The sequence below is a fragment of the Remersonia thermophila genome, chromosome 7, assembly GCF_042764415.1.
Source record: "Remersonia thermophila strain ATCC 22073 chromosome 7, whole genome shotgun sequence".
In the NCBI taxonomy this organism is placed as follows: Eukaryota; Fungi; Ascomycota; class Sordariomycetes; order Sordariales; family Chaetomiaceae; genus Remersonia; species Remersonia thermophila.
Genome location: NC_092223.1, coordinates 131 through 14,202, shown reverse-complemented (window position 1 = coordinate 14,202; position 14,072 = coordinate 131). Strand labels below are relative to the sequence as shown.

The 14,072-nt window shown below is 51.4% G+C and overlaps 4 protein-coding genes across 4 annotated transcripts; 2 read left to right on the top strand and 2 right to left on the bottom strand.

Annotated features, from left to right (window-relative positions):
• Positions 1-950: 950 nt before the first annotated feature.
• On the bottom strand, positions 951-2,136 carry VTJ83DRAFT_6996 (uncharacterized protein; the record flags this gene model as incomplete). Its single annotated transcript, XM_071013768.1, has 3 exons — positions 951-1,519; positions 1,548-1,788; positions 1,894-2,136. 3 exons carry the CDS (start codon positions 2,134-2,136, stop codon positions 951-953), a joined length of 1,053 nt encoding a protein of 350 aa, XP_070863213.1.
• Positions 2,137-3,996: 1,860 nt separating this feature from the next.
• VTJ83DRAFT_6995 (uncharacterized protein) lies at positions 3,997-5,261 on the bottom strand (the record flags this gene model as incomplete). Its single annotated transcript, XM_071013767.1, has 5 exons — positions 3,997-4,292; positions 4,347-4,405; positions 4,457-4,580; positions 4,637-5,003; positions 5,070-5,261. 5 exons carry the CDS (start codon positions 5,259-5,261, stop codon positions 3,997-3,999), a joined length of 1,038 nt encoding a protein of 345 aa, XP_070863212.1.
• Positions 5,262-7,386: 2,125 nt separating this feature from the next.
• On the top strand, positions 7,387-8,709 carry VTJ83DRAFT_6994 (uncharacterized protein; the record flags this gene model as incomplete). The annotated part of the gene is made up of 1 exon (XM_071013766.1): positions 7,387-8,709. The coding sequence occupies one exon, from the start codon at positions 7,387-7,389 to the stop codon at positions 8,707-8,709; it is 1,323 nt and encodes a 440-aa protein (XP_070863211.1).
• Positions 8,710-10,576: 1,867 nt separating this feature from the next.
• Positions 10,577-12,359, top strand: VTJ83DRAFT_6993 (uncharacterized protein; the record flags this gene model as incomplete). Its single annotated transcript, XM_071013765.1, has 3 exons — positions 10,577-10,881; positions 10,935-11,017; positions 11,068-12,359. The coding sequence occupies 3 exons, from the start codon at positions 10,577-10,579 to the stop codon at positions 12,357-12,359; spliced, it is 1,680 nt and encodes a 559-aa protein (XP_070863210.1).
• Positions 12,360-14,072: the final 1,713 nt, after the last annotated feature.

The following is a 14,072-nucleotide window of genomic DNA, read 5'->3' as shown; positions in this document are numbered from 1 at the left end:
CTGCAGGCCGATGCAAGCCCGGGCCCCAACACGGAACAACTCAATGCTAGACTGGTAAGGCTGGCTTGGGGTTAAGGTGGGGTTCCTGATCTCCCAGCAGAACCGTTAATTACCGTGTTGTTTGGGTGAAAACCTTGATTGCTGTTTGGGATCTAGCTTAGCTTGTTTGCGTCAAAGGAGAAGCAGGTTGCTCGACTTAGGTATCCGTTGAGCTTGAATAGTGATTTGATCTAGGCCTCCTGGCAGCTTCGTCATCGTGATTAGGTCCACCACAGCCACCTATCCTACACCTGACCTGGTGGTCCACCCCATCTTTGCAGGCGTTGGTGGTAACAAGCTACATCCCCTTTAACCGTTTCCTCCTCTTCTAATGAGATGGCTCTCGACTCTCCTTGAGACCAAGATGGCGGTATTGATCCGTGTTTGGGGCTTTTGAGCGGACTTGTCTCCAATCATGACGTTGTACCGTCGTTAATCTCGACTCACTCACCGTTCAAGTGACATCCGCTTCTATTTCCAACAACCTTGGAACAAAGTAGTTTTGTACGCCCTTGGCATGATGTAGAGGAAGCGAAAATGATTCTTCCATCAACTACGGCCACGTATTAACACTTTGCCAATCCCATGTCTGGACTGTTATAGATGCAACAAGCGCAGAGCGAAGCTTGAAGATCAAGTAACGACAAAATCCGGCAGCAAAATGGCGCGGATGCCCTTCGAGGGGGGCGTGATAGAACTGGACATAGCCGGTCAATTTCGCAGCTTCCATCAAGGCTTGCAGAATCAGCAATTTCAAATACAAACTTGCATTGCAAACCGCGCAGGGACATTGTCCAGGTTACTCCGATGCTCTCGCAGCCAAATCTATGAAGCTATTCATTATCTATCGGCATAACAATGCTCTTCGTCTCGAGGAAATTGTTCATGCTGTACAAGATTCCTTCTCTTCCCTAACCGCTGCTCTTGTAGCCACCAAAAGGCAGGTCGAACCCGGTCCGCGGGCTGGTGCAGTTGATGGCAACATACCCGCTTTCCAAGGCCTTGGCCACGCGCATCGCCCGATTCACATCCTTGGTACAAACGGCCGCATAAAGGCTGAACTCCGTGTCGTTTGCCTTGGATATTGCCTCGGCCTCCGTCTCGAATGTACTGATGAGAACAACTGGGCCGAAAACTTCCTCCTTTGCGATCCGTGCTGTTTCGGGGACGTCGAGGAACACCGTTGGTTCAACAAAGAATCCGTTGGTGGTCTCGAACATTCCGTTGCCGCCGAGCACCAGCTTTCTGCACTCCTTGCCCTCTTCGATGTACCTAAGCACGGTTCGGTATTGCACCTCGTCTGCTTGAGGGCCATGGTTGGTGATCCTGTCGAGGGGGTCGCCGGCCCGTGCAGCAGCAAACTTTGTCTTGAACGCCTCGATGAAACGCGGAGCGATGCTCTTCTGAACATAGATGCGTGAATTGGCCATACAATCCTGCCCGCTGTTGGTTTGGATGCTGAACTGCGTATGAGCTGCCGCTTACTCGACGTCCGCATCGTCAAAGACGATGGCCGGGGACTTTGCCGCCTAACTCCAAAGTCACCTTTTTGAGACTCGTGCGGGCTGCTTCCTCTTGGATCAGCTTGCCTGTCCGGCTTGACCCTGTGAAACTGAGAGCGCGAACGTCCATGTGACGAGACAGAATCCGACCTGACGGAACCCCGTGCCCTGAAATGATATTGAAGACACCTGGTGGGAAGCCTGCCTCAACAACCAGCTCAGCAATGCGAGCCACGGCCAGCGGTGCCTACTCGCTGGACTTGAGTACCACAGTATTTCCGGTTATCAATGCAGAAGCAGCCTTGCTTGCCAGGAAGTGGCAGGGAACGTTTCAAGGAATGATGAGAGCCACCACGCCGTACGGCTGTCGGAGGGTCATTGTGACAAACCCAGGTGTATCAACGCTGGCCTGGCCTTGGACAGTTGCCCATGCCTCTGAGTAGTAGTCGAAATGTATGGCAGCGGTTTGGGCGTAGTGGTGGGTTGACACGGGCATGCCCATGGCAATGGCATCCAGGCGTGCCAGATCCTTCTTGTTTTCGCGAAGGAGGGTAGCCAGCCTTTTCAGATAAACTCCTCTTTGGGCGCCCCCCATGGCTGACCACGCTGGAAATGCAGCCTTTGCCGCTGCAACAGCTGCATTTGTGTTATCTTCAGTGGCTTCCGGAACTGGCGCCAAGGTTAGCCCGGCAGGTCCACTTCCATGCTGCTGGCGCAAGCTGGAAGACGTAATATCCTGGCATACCATGCGCGGAGATCTTCTGCGTTGCCGGGTTGTAGATGGGGAATGTCTTTCCGTCTGATGCTTCCACAAGCTACGAAGTGTCAGTGGGCCCTGTCAGTTTGTGTGCTTAATCTTGGTACAAGATACCTTTCCATTGATGAGCATTCGGGGGCGGAGAGGAGTTTGGTCGATCATGGTTGTTTCATAGATTGGGATCATCTAGTCGTTGTGTCGTAATTAGCCTGGAGAAAACTCCAGGGACCGTTGAACGACTCTGTAAGCTACACTTCCAATGGGTATACTATATTAACTAACACCCGCATCCAGACAGTCCCCTACCTTTCCGTCGTTGGCACGCATCTTCACACACCAAGCGAGCACTCAGATCTTGAAGGTGCCGGAAACCCCACCCGGCCTCCAACCCCATCGTCTGGAGGGAAGACTTTAATGAAGGTACCAGGCTTGTTCCCGGTTCTACTACCATCTTTAAAGCTCAAACACTCCGGCAGTTATTATCCAATGACCCCGCAGCATGGTGCTTTGTGATATCATTTCAGATGAAGGTGGGTTGTTGCTAAGGTCAGCTATCGCACAGTAGCTGGGCGTGCGGATAGTATTATCCGGCAGGCCGCAATGTGGAGATGCCCAGCGCTCCTCCCGCATGCTGTGTCATAATTACTTGGATCTCGGCTGGTTCTTCTCACAAGAGCACCATGCAGTTCGTTGACCATTGCCTTTATGGCCTCATTTTGGCGTTGACTGTCTCGGTTTCCTCTGATACCTAATAATGTTCGTACGTGCTGTGTAATGCCACTGACACCCCTGGTGATTGTAAGCAATGGGATATCCACAACGTCTGGAAGACCAGGCCATATGGGGGCTACCATTTCATTGGACCTTGCTTTTTTGGCAATGAAATACGCTGTACGGTGTAAGGTACCTGGCCGGTACTGGTGGTTCACCGTTGACCTGCCGGAGGATCAGAAACGCTGGTGGCCCGTGAGAATGCCATTGGGCTGTTCAAACTTCCGTCGGTTATGGTAACATAGTTGACTGGACCATATTAAACACTTGATTTGCGGTGCGCATGGTTCATGTAGCGGGGGTATTAGTGCTGTTATAAGAATGGACTGTTATCCGGTCCCTCGAAACCTCCTGCTTGCTCTTGTCGTTGAGCACTTTGAGTGTATGGATGATGCGGAGAAGTCTCTGCCATGACGAGCTATGCTGAGGCAGCAGAAGTCTGCGCACTTGTTCGATGATAATCTAAACATCACACTGGCCAATCTAGCTGAGGACCGTAGGAGTACTGAAGGGTATTGAAGGGACTGAAAATTCGGCCACGGAGCAAAAAGGCTGTAACAGAATCTTGGGGTTGGCCCTGGTCTTGTGCTCCTCCAGGAGGGTTTACTGGATACCTCAGGAGCATATTTGGATGCATCAAGGTATAAGTCTGCCTTCCCAAACCACTCGCTTGTGTCCTAATGAGATATCTATTTAATCGCTCCCAAGGAGGACGGCTGCACAGTTCTCTTCCAATTGATCAGTCTTCCTCTGGCCACTCTGATCGGCAGTGTACAATCTCGGGCTGGGCTGATCACAGAAAACATGATTAGATAAGACGGTTGTCAAGCTGCATTCTGTGATGCTATAACTGGGAATCAAGGATGCGATGTAATCGAGCAACACGATGAGAACTCTGCTTAATCAAGTAATTCGAGCTATAGTTAACTATTTAAAATTACAACACTCAGGGCATTGACCTGGGTCAGATCTCCAATGTGGACAGCGGGTGAAGCTCAACGGGCTACTACGCCCACTACTCATTGAGTAGGTACCCGAGACCCTGGTACTATTCGTTCTTGTCGGTAGTGCCTCCAGCTTTACCGTGTCTTCAGGTATGGCGGACTTTGCCTCCCCACGGCCGCGTTTGTCCTGGAAGAAAGCACGCAGCACAGGGATAGAGGCGGCCATAATCGTGATTGAGCCTTCAGCAGAACCCCAGATGGCTACCGACACACTATCAACTAATTGGTGTCAGAAGCAAGGAAAAATGAATAAGCTGAACAGGACCGACATACCTGCTGACCCGGTCAGCTTTGGCAGCATGGCCATCTTGACAAAGGAGGCGACGCCAGCTCTGTGTACATCGTCAGCAGTGGTCAGTCGGACTGCGGGAGAAAACACCTACACGATACCCATACTCATAGCCACTGCGACGCCAACCCTTTCTTTAATGCTGAGGGTCTTCCGTATGGCAAAGATCAAAGACCACGGCACCATCGCGAGAATGACGTCGGAAAAGCCGGACCAACCTTGCCGTCACAGTCAGTCGCAGGCGGGCGTTAGGCTTCTTGACTCGAGAACATACCGGCAGACCACTGATACAAGACAACAATCTTGTGAGGATCCATGCACCAGCCCTCCACGCTGTCATCCCAGATCTTCTCAATGGGCCGGCACTTGATCCACATGGTGAGCATGGCAGTGCCGAGAATGGCGTTCACGGTCAGGATTATGAACCACACCAGAGCGCGAATCCAGCCGTGACAGACCCGAGCGAGCGTGAGGCCGAACGATGTTTTGCTCCATGCAGCAGCGAGAACGGAGAAGAACCCGGCGAAGACGGCGATGAAAGGCATCTTTGGGAAGTTCCTTGGGTCCATGTCCCAGACATTTTTACCGTAGTCGAGGCTGACGCATACTGACGTAGTAGCGGCCGACACGGCAAGTGAGAGCTTTGGTAAATGTATATCAGCATGGTCCTTGGCCGAGTTAACGAATGTGCGAATGGCTGTGCCTACCCATGCCGCGATGAGGAAGTGATCATCCCACCACAGGCTGCACCCTCGACTGAGCTTGCAATACAGTCTCAAACCCAGAAAGACAAAGGCTAGGGCCGTGAGCGTCCAAAAAACGCCGTCAAGTAACGGTCCGAGATCCTCATGGGAAAGCCCGTCATCACCGGGCACGGTAGAGTCTCTTGGGACCAACATAGTCCACGTTGTGTCCGACGCTTGGACTAAAGGAGGGCTAAGCCAAGCCATGATGCCCCCGTTTTGGGAGTAGGAAGAGTGACGTTGATCAACATGCATGCGTCGTTAGATTACACTTCATTTTTGCGGCGTTGTTGTGTTTAAAGCTTGCATTCGCCCAGCGTAATGGTGCAGAGAAAGGCGAACGAGGCAACCTGGAAGCAGGGGATACGCCAGTGGAGCTTCGTTGCCTCATCACACACACTAGCCTCCCTGTTCTCCTTCCATTTCCCGCAGATGCTGATGAGAATTGAGAGGCCGCACGACTGAGAACCAGGCCTGTTTGGGCCTGGGCGTTGGGATATCGCACAGACATTCTTAGCGGGATCGAACCTCGGAGGCGCAGCCCCGGGCCACATGAGATCCACCAATCCTCGCAACCGCCGGGCCCCTGGTTCCGTGCGACCCGAACGGCTGGGCCAGCAGCGTTCTTCCAGGTTGCGCACCACCTGTGGTTATGCCGGCGACTACGGAGTATACACACGGCGTCGCTATGTTAATCAACCTAAAATCTAGACGCCCCAGAACCCTATGCACGTTGCGAATCTAACGTTAGTCTCCCGCTAGGAATCCATTATAAGCACCCGAACGTTATTCGCTGTTTTCCAGGCATCGGCCCAGGCCGTGTTCTCTTCGGTCGCCCAAGCCTATCGGTGTTTCGTGTTCTTGATCGCGTTACAGAACTGTCGCAGCGGAAACACTTGTTTCGCTCACATGTCGCACTAATAACCCGCATTTGGCAAGTTAACATGTAGATGTAACATTCGTGGATACCGTCTCGGACGAACTTCGTGGGGCAGTGCGAACAATTTATATACTAACGTTAATTCGATCCAGTTCAGAGTCTATGTATAGTATAACGTAAAAGCAGCGAAAGAGCATGCCTTGCAGGTTGGGATGAGATGGCGGCAGGGGTATGCCCGAGAGCCCTCCAGTGTGGGGCTATCGACGATTCATCCCGTCCCATCCAAGTCACTGTCGCCCATTCTACATACATACACAGTACATATGTACCTCCCAGGCCTACGCAGTAGACGACTTTCAGAGTCCCCACGCCGCATGCAACAACCCGCGGAAAACCATGAGGATCCATGGGCTCAGTATATTAGTGATGTAGCAAAGAAATTGCTGTCTTCTCCAATGACGTTTCTGTTCACTTCTTTTTTCTTGATACCTTTTTATTTCTGTCCCTCTATTTTTTTCCCTCCTCGCTTTTTCTTCCTTTTTCTTAACCTGGTGACAGGGGGGGTTGCAACAATGAAACTCAGTGTACATAGGTGGATCCTTGTTCCCTTCCGTGAAAATCATCTTAAGATCTTCGCTTAAGGATCCCCACAAGTTGTTGGAGCCGCGCTGCTGGGATTCTTCTGGTTGTCCAGTTGCCGAATCACCTTGAAGCCCCTAAGATAATAGCGATGGTCCCAGGAAAAGGATGTAAGTTGATAATAACCTATGCGGACAATTGTCTTGGACAAGTGCGTGTCTAGCTCAGCTCCCAACATCAATCTTTCGTAAAGACCGGCCAACGCAACGACCTACTTCAAGTCAGGCCGCTACCTCCCTCAGTTGGTGAATGTTAACAGGCGAAAATAACACTAGGAGGCTCTGCCTTGAAACAGATTGAAAGGAGGGTGAGAATGACTTGTCTACATAGGTACCTAGTTACATATGCCATAGGTCTGTTACTCGCAGCGATTGCCTGTTCTGGAAGGGGACGGAGGCTGGGGTGGCTTGTGGTCCTAAAAAGTGCAGCCACTGCGGGCTTGTGAAAAGCGGAGCTAATGGCGCGAGCCTCGTGGAATCTTTCTGCTCATCGAGTGGGTTACAGCCCAATCGACTTGCTGCTGCGCCCACAGAAAGCCTTCGGATGCGCAGGCCAAGACGATAGCGTGTGGCTTATCCAAAGACAACACAACGGTGATGCGATCATCAGTCAAAGCAATGTACACTTCTTCGATGTTTGAATCAGTAGCAACCCGCCGGATAATAAGGGTGCAGAATCTCACCGGCATGATGAAGACTCACTGTTCCCTCCAGACCGGTTTCATTCCAATAACTTCAACCAGTCGGTCAATTCCGGGGCGAAATGGGTGAATTTACGACACTACCTCTCACACCACACGTTAGGAGAGCTCCTCGTCACTTCAGGAGTCGTAAATTCCAAGAAGACTTCACAGATAATTTTGCATGGAGCCATCGCGCATCAGCCCTCCGCAAACGACTTCACGAAACCGAATGCCGAGTGCTCCTCAACTCTAGGATATCCCTACCCGGGATTCGGGTCCACGGGTGTGCATGCCGGTGTGCTTCTGGCTTGCCCGAGCGCGAGTTTCAGGATGCTTTGCTTGCTGCGAAGATAGCCGCCTATGCAGAGGAGTACCTCGCTTCTCAGCCGCCATCACCATCATCGACGTTGATAAAGGGACTTTCTGCCTCCCGCACAAAGCCAGTCACACAGAACAGCCCGAGATCGCGTTCCTGGAGCAGCTCGGCCTTCTCTACGCTCAGTCGACTAGTCTCTGCCGCTCTGCTTCCGGCCCCGGCACTCTTCCCTCCATCCACTCAGCTCCAGGACGATCTTGTCACCGCATGTTCCAAGCTTAACATCGACAAGGTCGCACAATATATATCCCCTTCTATCTGCGCTCACACAGCAGACAGAGAAGGCAGACTTCTGAGTCCGCAGCTTCCTGTCAATATGCCCAACTACTTGGGCGTGACTCCTCTAATGGCAGCAGTGCGGTCTCCCACCGGCAGATCCAGACCTACCGCCCATCTAGAAATGATCAAGTTTCTTGTGGACTGCTGTGGAGCGGACGTTAACGCCGCCCGTATGGAGCGGATGACCGGACTGGGAGAGAGCGTGCTGAGCATTGCGTGCTCGGTGGGTGCAGTCGAGGTCGTCAAGTTCCTGATTTCCAGGAATGTGACGGTTGATGCTGGGCTGCCGGCAGGATCTGGGAGCAGGAATGGTTTGGCCATTGGCCGCGGGGCAACGGCATTGCATATTGCAACGTTGGCAGGGCATACCGACTGCGTTGCGGTTTTAATCAAGGATGGGAAGGCCGATGTTAACGCGGTCTGTGATCTTGCTCACACAACTGGCCATGGAGCAGAGAGGGACCGAAGGACTTCGTTAGGGAGAGGCAAAGCAAGTCTTTGGGGAGGGAGTGCAAGGAAATTTCGGCACCCCGTTACCCCGCTTCACCTCGCTCGTGGCAGCGTGGAATGCGCCCGGGTATTGTTGGATAACGGCGCGGACTTGTCTGCAACAGACGGTTATGGCCGGACACCACTGGACTGGGCCATCCTCGGGGGTCACGCCTCAGTGGTCGACTTGTTGGCTTCAGTGCAAGATCGAAAAACATCGAGGTCGCATAACCTTCTATCCGTGGACGACAGGAATTGAGGAATGAAGAAACGACAGTACGCATATTCTACGTCAGGGGACATGACTTATGAAGCTGATGACGTAGGACATGACTGGACATTAGGACATTAAAAGAATGACGATGAAAACAATACGAGATAGACACCAGGGTTAAGTCCAACGATGCACGGGGATACAAGGACTGGAATTGCGCTAAAGAGACGGAAAGTGAGAGAAGTAAATTGTGTCATCAAATGATGACTTTGAGTATAGGCCACAGGGAAAGACCATTCGTTCCGGAAGAGCTTTTGCGGTAAGTCCACGCACGAGACTCAACCATGACCGATGCACGTTTGCAGTAACAGGTTATTTAGGTAACGCTAAGCCAGGAAGACGCGAATTGATACTCATGCATAACAGATACATGCGTAGATTCGAGGGCAGTGTGGTGAGCGGAATACTGGAGAAAGAACACATCAGATACAACGAGATCCTAGGAGAGATTAACTGACGTCTCTGCCCTGGTATACTTTAGGTAGATAGCAAAGCTGAGAATCATCCAGTGTCGGATTTCTCTTCCAGCCACTATTAGTCCACATCATCACAAGACGTCCATGGATAATGGAAGGGTAAGGGTACATTGTGCTTGTAATCACGAAATACTGTCTCGCAACATTGTCTACATTGTCATATTTGATGCGCTTAAGAAGGTTAACGTCTAATGATTGGTCCGTATATAACTGCTTTGGATGATTAAGTTTGGCATTTGATCATGGCTTAGCAGCGATAGTTGTTAAAGCATCGTCTAATAACGGATGGCTAATGATCAGGCGATGTAAAGCTCGAAGTTCTGCCGTTCAGACTTGTACCCAGTCTCTTGGATGGACGGCGATCACCGTACCTAATAGGGATCACTGTACACACTGGCGTCCCAGTACGATCTACGGAGCACTGCGTGACAAGGTGGTCTGACGTCCAAGTTGTACCGCTGTACCATGTACGTGTCTGAAGAAAGAAGCAACGAGGCCTAGAACAAGATTAAGGGTTTTACAAGCACTTCATATACCGAATCTGGTACCTTAGGGTTATATTTGTTTTGCGCTTTTCTTTAGCGCCCAATCCGGATATTGTGTACAGGACTCATTAGATACCTAGGCTTCTAGTGGTACTTCCTCAGGTTCTGGAACTGCTCTTAGACCACCGTACTGAACTTGCACCTCGTCGATAACAAGAAAATATGCATTTTCGAACTGCACATGATGACTGTCTTGCAGGGTACCTATTTCAGGCCGAGCTTGGAATGCTTCGAGAGTTGCATAGGTCTTGCCAGGTTATCGGAGATAAGGCCCATCTCCGAGTACCAGGGGCTTAAAGATGGCTCTATGATTTGGCGATTTGCTATGTCGCCAAAACAGCCTGGAGCACATAATTAATTTGAACCAAAATCGATGATGTTCCCGGTTGCCGAGGATTGCGTGCCTGGTTCATGGAAGCACTGCAGTGCAACCTAGCCACCGGTTGGGCGGGGCACCCAGCATCTCTGCAGCACGCCATCGCTATAATCATCACCACCTCTGCAGCACGCCATCCATGATGTTAGTCAACCCATCCCCTACCCCGAGTCCCTCCCACCAACACGCTTCCCGGGAACTAGGGAACAGAACATGATTTACGGCTTATCACACGGTACAATCAGGGTCGTAGATCGCGCGATAGATAACATCCCAGAGTCCTGTGTTAGCAGCAACATGGCGCAACTTCTCGGCGGCGTTGCAACATGTGCCGTAGCAACAGGGGAGAACAGCATCATGCGTGCATAAATAAGGTAAGGTTACGTCCGCGGAAGTGTCTCAGATTGCACAATCAACAGCCATCACTCTGCGAACATTCTGCGAAGCTCTGAGACATGGCGGACAAGAACGACGTAGCGGCGTTGTCCGACAAGGAGAAGGTTGCCGTCCAGTCCGGCTCGGTATCCGGCTCCGCGTCCGGTTCGGTCTCCGTTCGCTCCGGAGACGGCAAAGTCGACGCCGACGATTATGGCTCGACCGATGACCACATTTTCTCCGACCCGACCACAGCCGAGTATTGGCGCGGCGTGTACGAGAAGGCCGGCTATGAGAACCGTCACCGCTTCGACCCACACTTCACATGGACAGCGGAGGAGGAACGCAAGCTCGTCCGCAAGATTGACCTCAGAATTATGCTTTGGTAAGTGCCTGCACTCGAAAAGTGGCAAGGAAGACCATTCACTAACAACCCAGGGCCTGGATCATGTTTTGCGCACTCGACCTGCACCGGAAGAACATCAGCCGCGCCATCTCGGATAACATGCTCCCAGAGCTTGGTGAGTCCCCTGCTCACAGCATGTTGGAGAGCTTGATCCTGACATCTCAGGCATGAACACCAATGATTTCAACTACGGCCAAACGATCTTCTTGGCGTCGTTCCTCTCGGCTGAACTTCCGAGCGGCCTGATCAGCAAGAAGGTCGGTGCCGACCGCTGGATCCCGTTCATCATGGTCGGCTGGTCTATCACGGCCGGCTCTCAGGCCTTCCTCACGAACAAGGCTGGCTTCTACGCTATCAAGGCGCTGCTCGGATTGCTGATGGGCGGCTTCATCCCCGACATCGTGCTCTGGCTTACCTACTTTTACAAGTCCAACGAGCTGCCGACACGCCTGGCCTGGTTCTGGACGGCTCTTAGCACTTGCAACATCGTCGGCTCGCTGCTTGCGGCTGGCATTCTCCAGATGCGTGGCATCAACGGCTGGTCCGGATGGCAATGGCTCTTCCTCATCGAGGGCGTCCTCACGCTCATCATTGGCATCCTTTCATGGGGTCTCATGCCTCCCGGCCCCTGCCAGACACGCAATTGGTTCCGCGGCAAGGATGGCTGGTTCTCGGACCGTGAAGAATACATCATCGTCAACCGCCTTCTTCGCGACGATCCCAGCAAAGGCGACATGAATAACCGCCAGGGCGTTACTCCTCGACTCCTCTGGAAGACAATTAAAGACTGGGAGCTCGGTCCGCTCTACCTCGTTGGTCTCACCACATATATTCCTCCTGCTCCTCCCGGTACTTACCTATCGTTCATCCTCCGCCAACTTGGGTTCTCGGTATTCCACGCCAATCTTCTCGCCATTCCGTCGCAGTTCCTTTTTGCTGTCAACCTGCTCATAATCACCTGGGTTTCAAAGCGCTTCAAGGAGCGCGCCATTATCTCATCGATATCCAACATCTGGATGCTGCCCTTTTTTATCGCATTGGTCACGCTGAAACCCAGCGCTTCTAACTGGCTCCGTTATGGCCTCCTCACGGGGTTGTTGTCATATCCCTACTGCCACGCCATCCTTGTCGGTTGGAATGCACGCAACAGCAATGCTGTACGGACGCGAGCTGTCTCGGCCGCCCTGTACAACATGTTCGTGCAGAGCGGTAACATCATCGCGAGCAACATTTATCGTGAGGATGACAAGCCTCTGTACCGTCGCGGTAACAAGATCCTGCTCGGTATTGTCTGCTACAACATTTTGCAGTTTTATGCTGTGAAGGCGTTCTACATTTGGCGGAATAAGGTGCGCGAGAGGAAGTGGAACGCCATGACGAAGGAGGAGCAGGAGTACTACGTGTTGAACACCAAAGATGAGGGACTGAAGAGGTTGGATTTCCGATTTGCGCATTAGACTGGAGAGAGGAAGGCAATGGGAAGAGAGGCGAAGTGTCACGGGCAATTGCAGGGTTCTGAAGGAAGTTCTCCAAGCACCTATCTCCGTTCCAATGTACTCGTTGCAGAACTCGGCTGCTCGGTAGATGAACTCCGCGTCTTTGTTCGTTAACGCTAACCTGCCTTGTATGTTTGCTTCGCACCATGCCTCCACTTGATCACCTCAACCTACCCTGGACCCTCCCTTGTATTGCTTGCCCCAGGGACCAATGAATTATAGGCCTTTGGACAGCAAGGGTAAGGTGGTGAGCGTCAGAAACGGAACATGGTGGTGGCACGGTGCCCACCCCACCGCCAACCAATCACAATAATGTAGATCCCTTCCAGAGTGTCGTCAACGGAAGGAATAACGTCACAATGACGTGAGTCAACCAAAACAACAAAACCCACGTTCTGGGATATTTGTTCTAACCAGGCTATCTAGCAAAGCGGCTACCTATGTCTCGGTACTGGATTTACAAGATCAAGTCTGTAGCTCTCCAGGCCATTAGTGTAATGACTTAGAGAGCATTGATCGGATCCCGTATTTGTATCGATAAGACACCAATACAACAAACGTTCAAGTCCTTTTAAGGGGGGCTTGGTGGAGTACGGGATACTGATAGATACTGGCGTGGAAGTACGTGAGTGACTTGTTCGGTTCGAACCATAATGACTTATCTTCTGGGAATTGATTCTCCATTTTGTGTGCTTGGTAATGACGTTTGCGTCGGGACGTTTTAACAGAAATGGAGTTACCGCAAAGACACAGGGGTTACATATATTAATTAAACCAGTTTAGTCTTACTTGTTGTTCTTTTTGTTATTAGCTTCCTGTTGTTCTTTCCCTTTTTTTCTTGAGACATACTTCTCGGACTGTAGGCCTCGCCCCTCCCGGACTGTATCACGTGACATACATACATATAACCCTAACCCTTTACACCCCGCGCCCGTACGACTGCGTGTCTGCCATTCCATTTAACCCCTCAACTCTGCCAATTGTTACATCGAAAACGCAAAGTCACGGTCCCTTATAATAGGAGGGTATTAACCTAGAGGCTCTGGATATCCAGGATAAACGACGATGTTATTATCCTAAACAGTTAGCCTAAGATGTTTGCAACCCAGGGGGCCAGACGTAGAGGGAGAGGAGCTACGTAGGTAAGCAGGGTGCCCGGCGGCGGTAAGGGAGGTACTAAGGGAGGCACCTTTACTAGAGGCGTAAGAGGGAGGTGATAAGGGGTTGATAGAGTAGTAGGCGACCCCTGAGGCGCCTTGGAGGGCTGGAGTTTTGTATACAATACGTTACTAGAATTGTTACAAATTGTAGCTATTCGAATTTTCTTGTATTTTTGAGCGATTCAGCAATTGCAGGATTGATTAATTTTGGCGATGATGGTTATAGTGTTGAGTGATCGATAGCGTAGGACGCGACGAAGGGATAGAGGGTTAGGGTTATGTGTATATATGTCACGTGATACAGTCCGGGAGGGGCGAGGCCTACAGTCCGAGAAGTATGTCTCTTTTTCTTTTGCTCTTTTACAGAACTATAGTGTTGAACTAGCTCAATATTTTGTTATCTGTAAGGTAGTGAGCCCCCGAAAAGTCATGGCCAGTTTATACAGGAGCCAGACAAGCTCGCATTGCTGGAAAATGCACCGAGGCTTGACGGCACTAGAGTATTCCCCTCCGC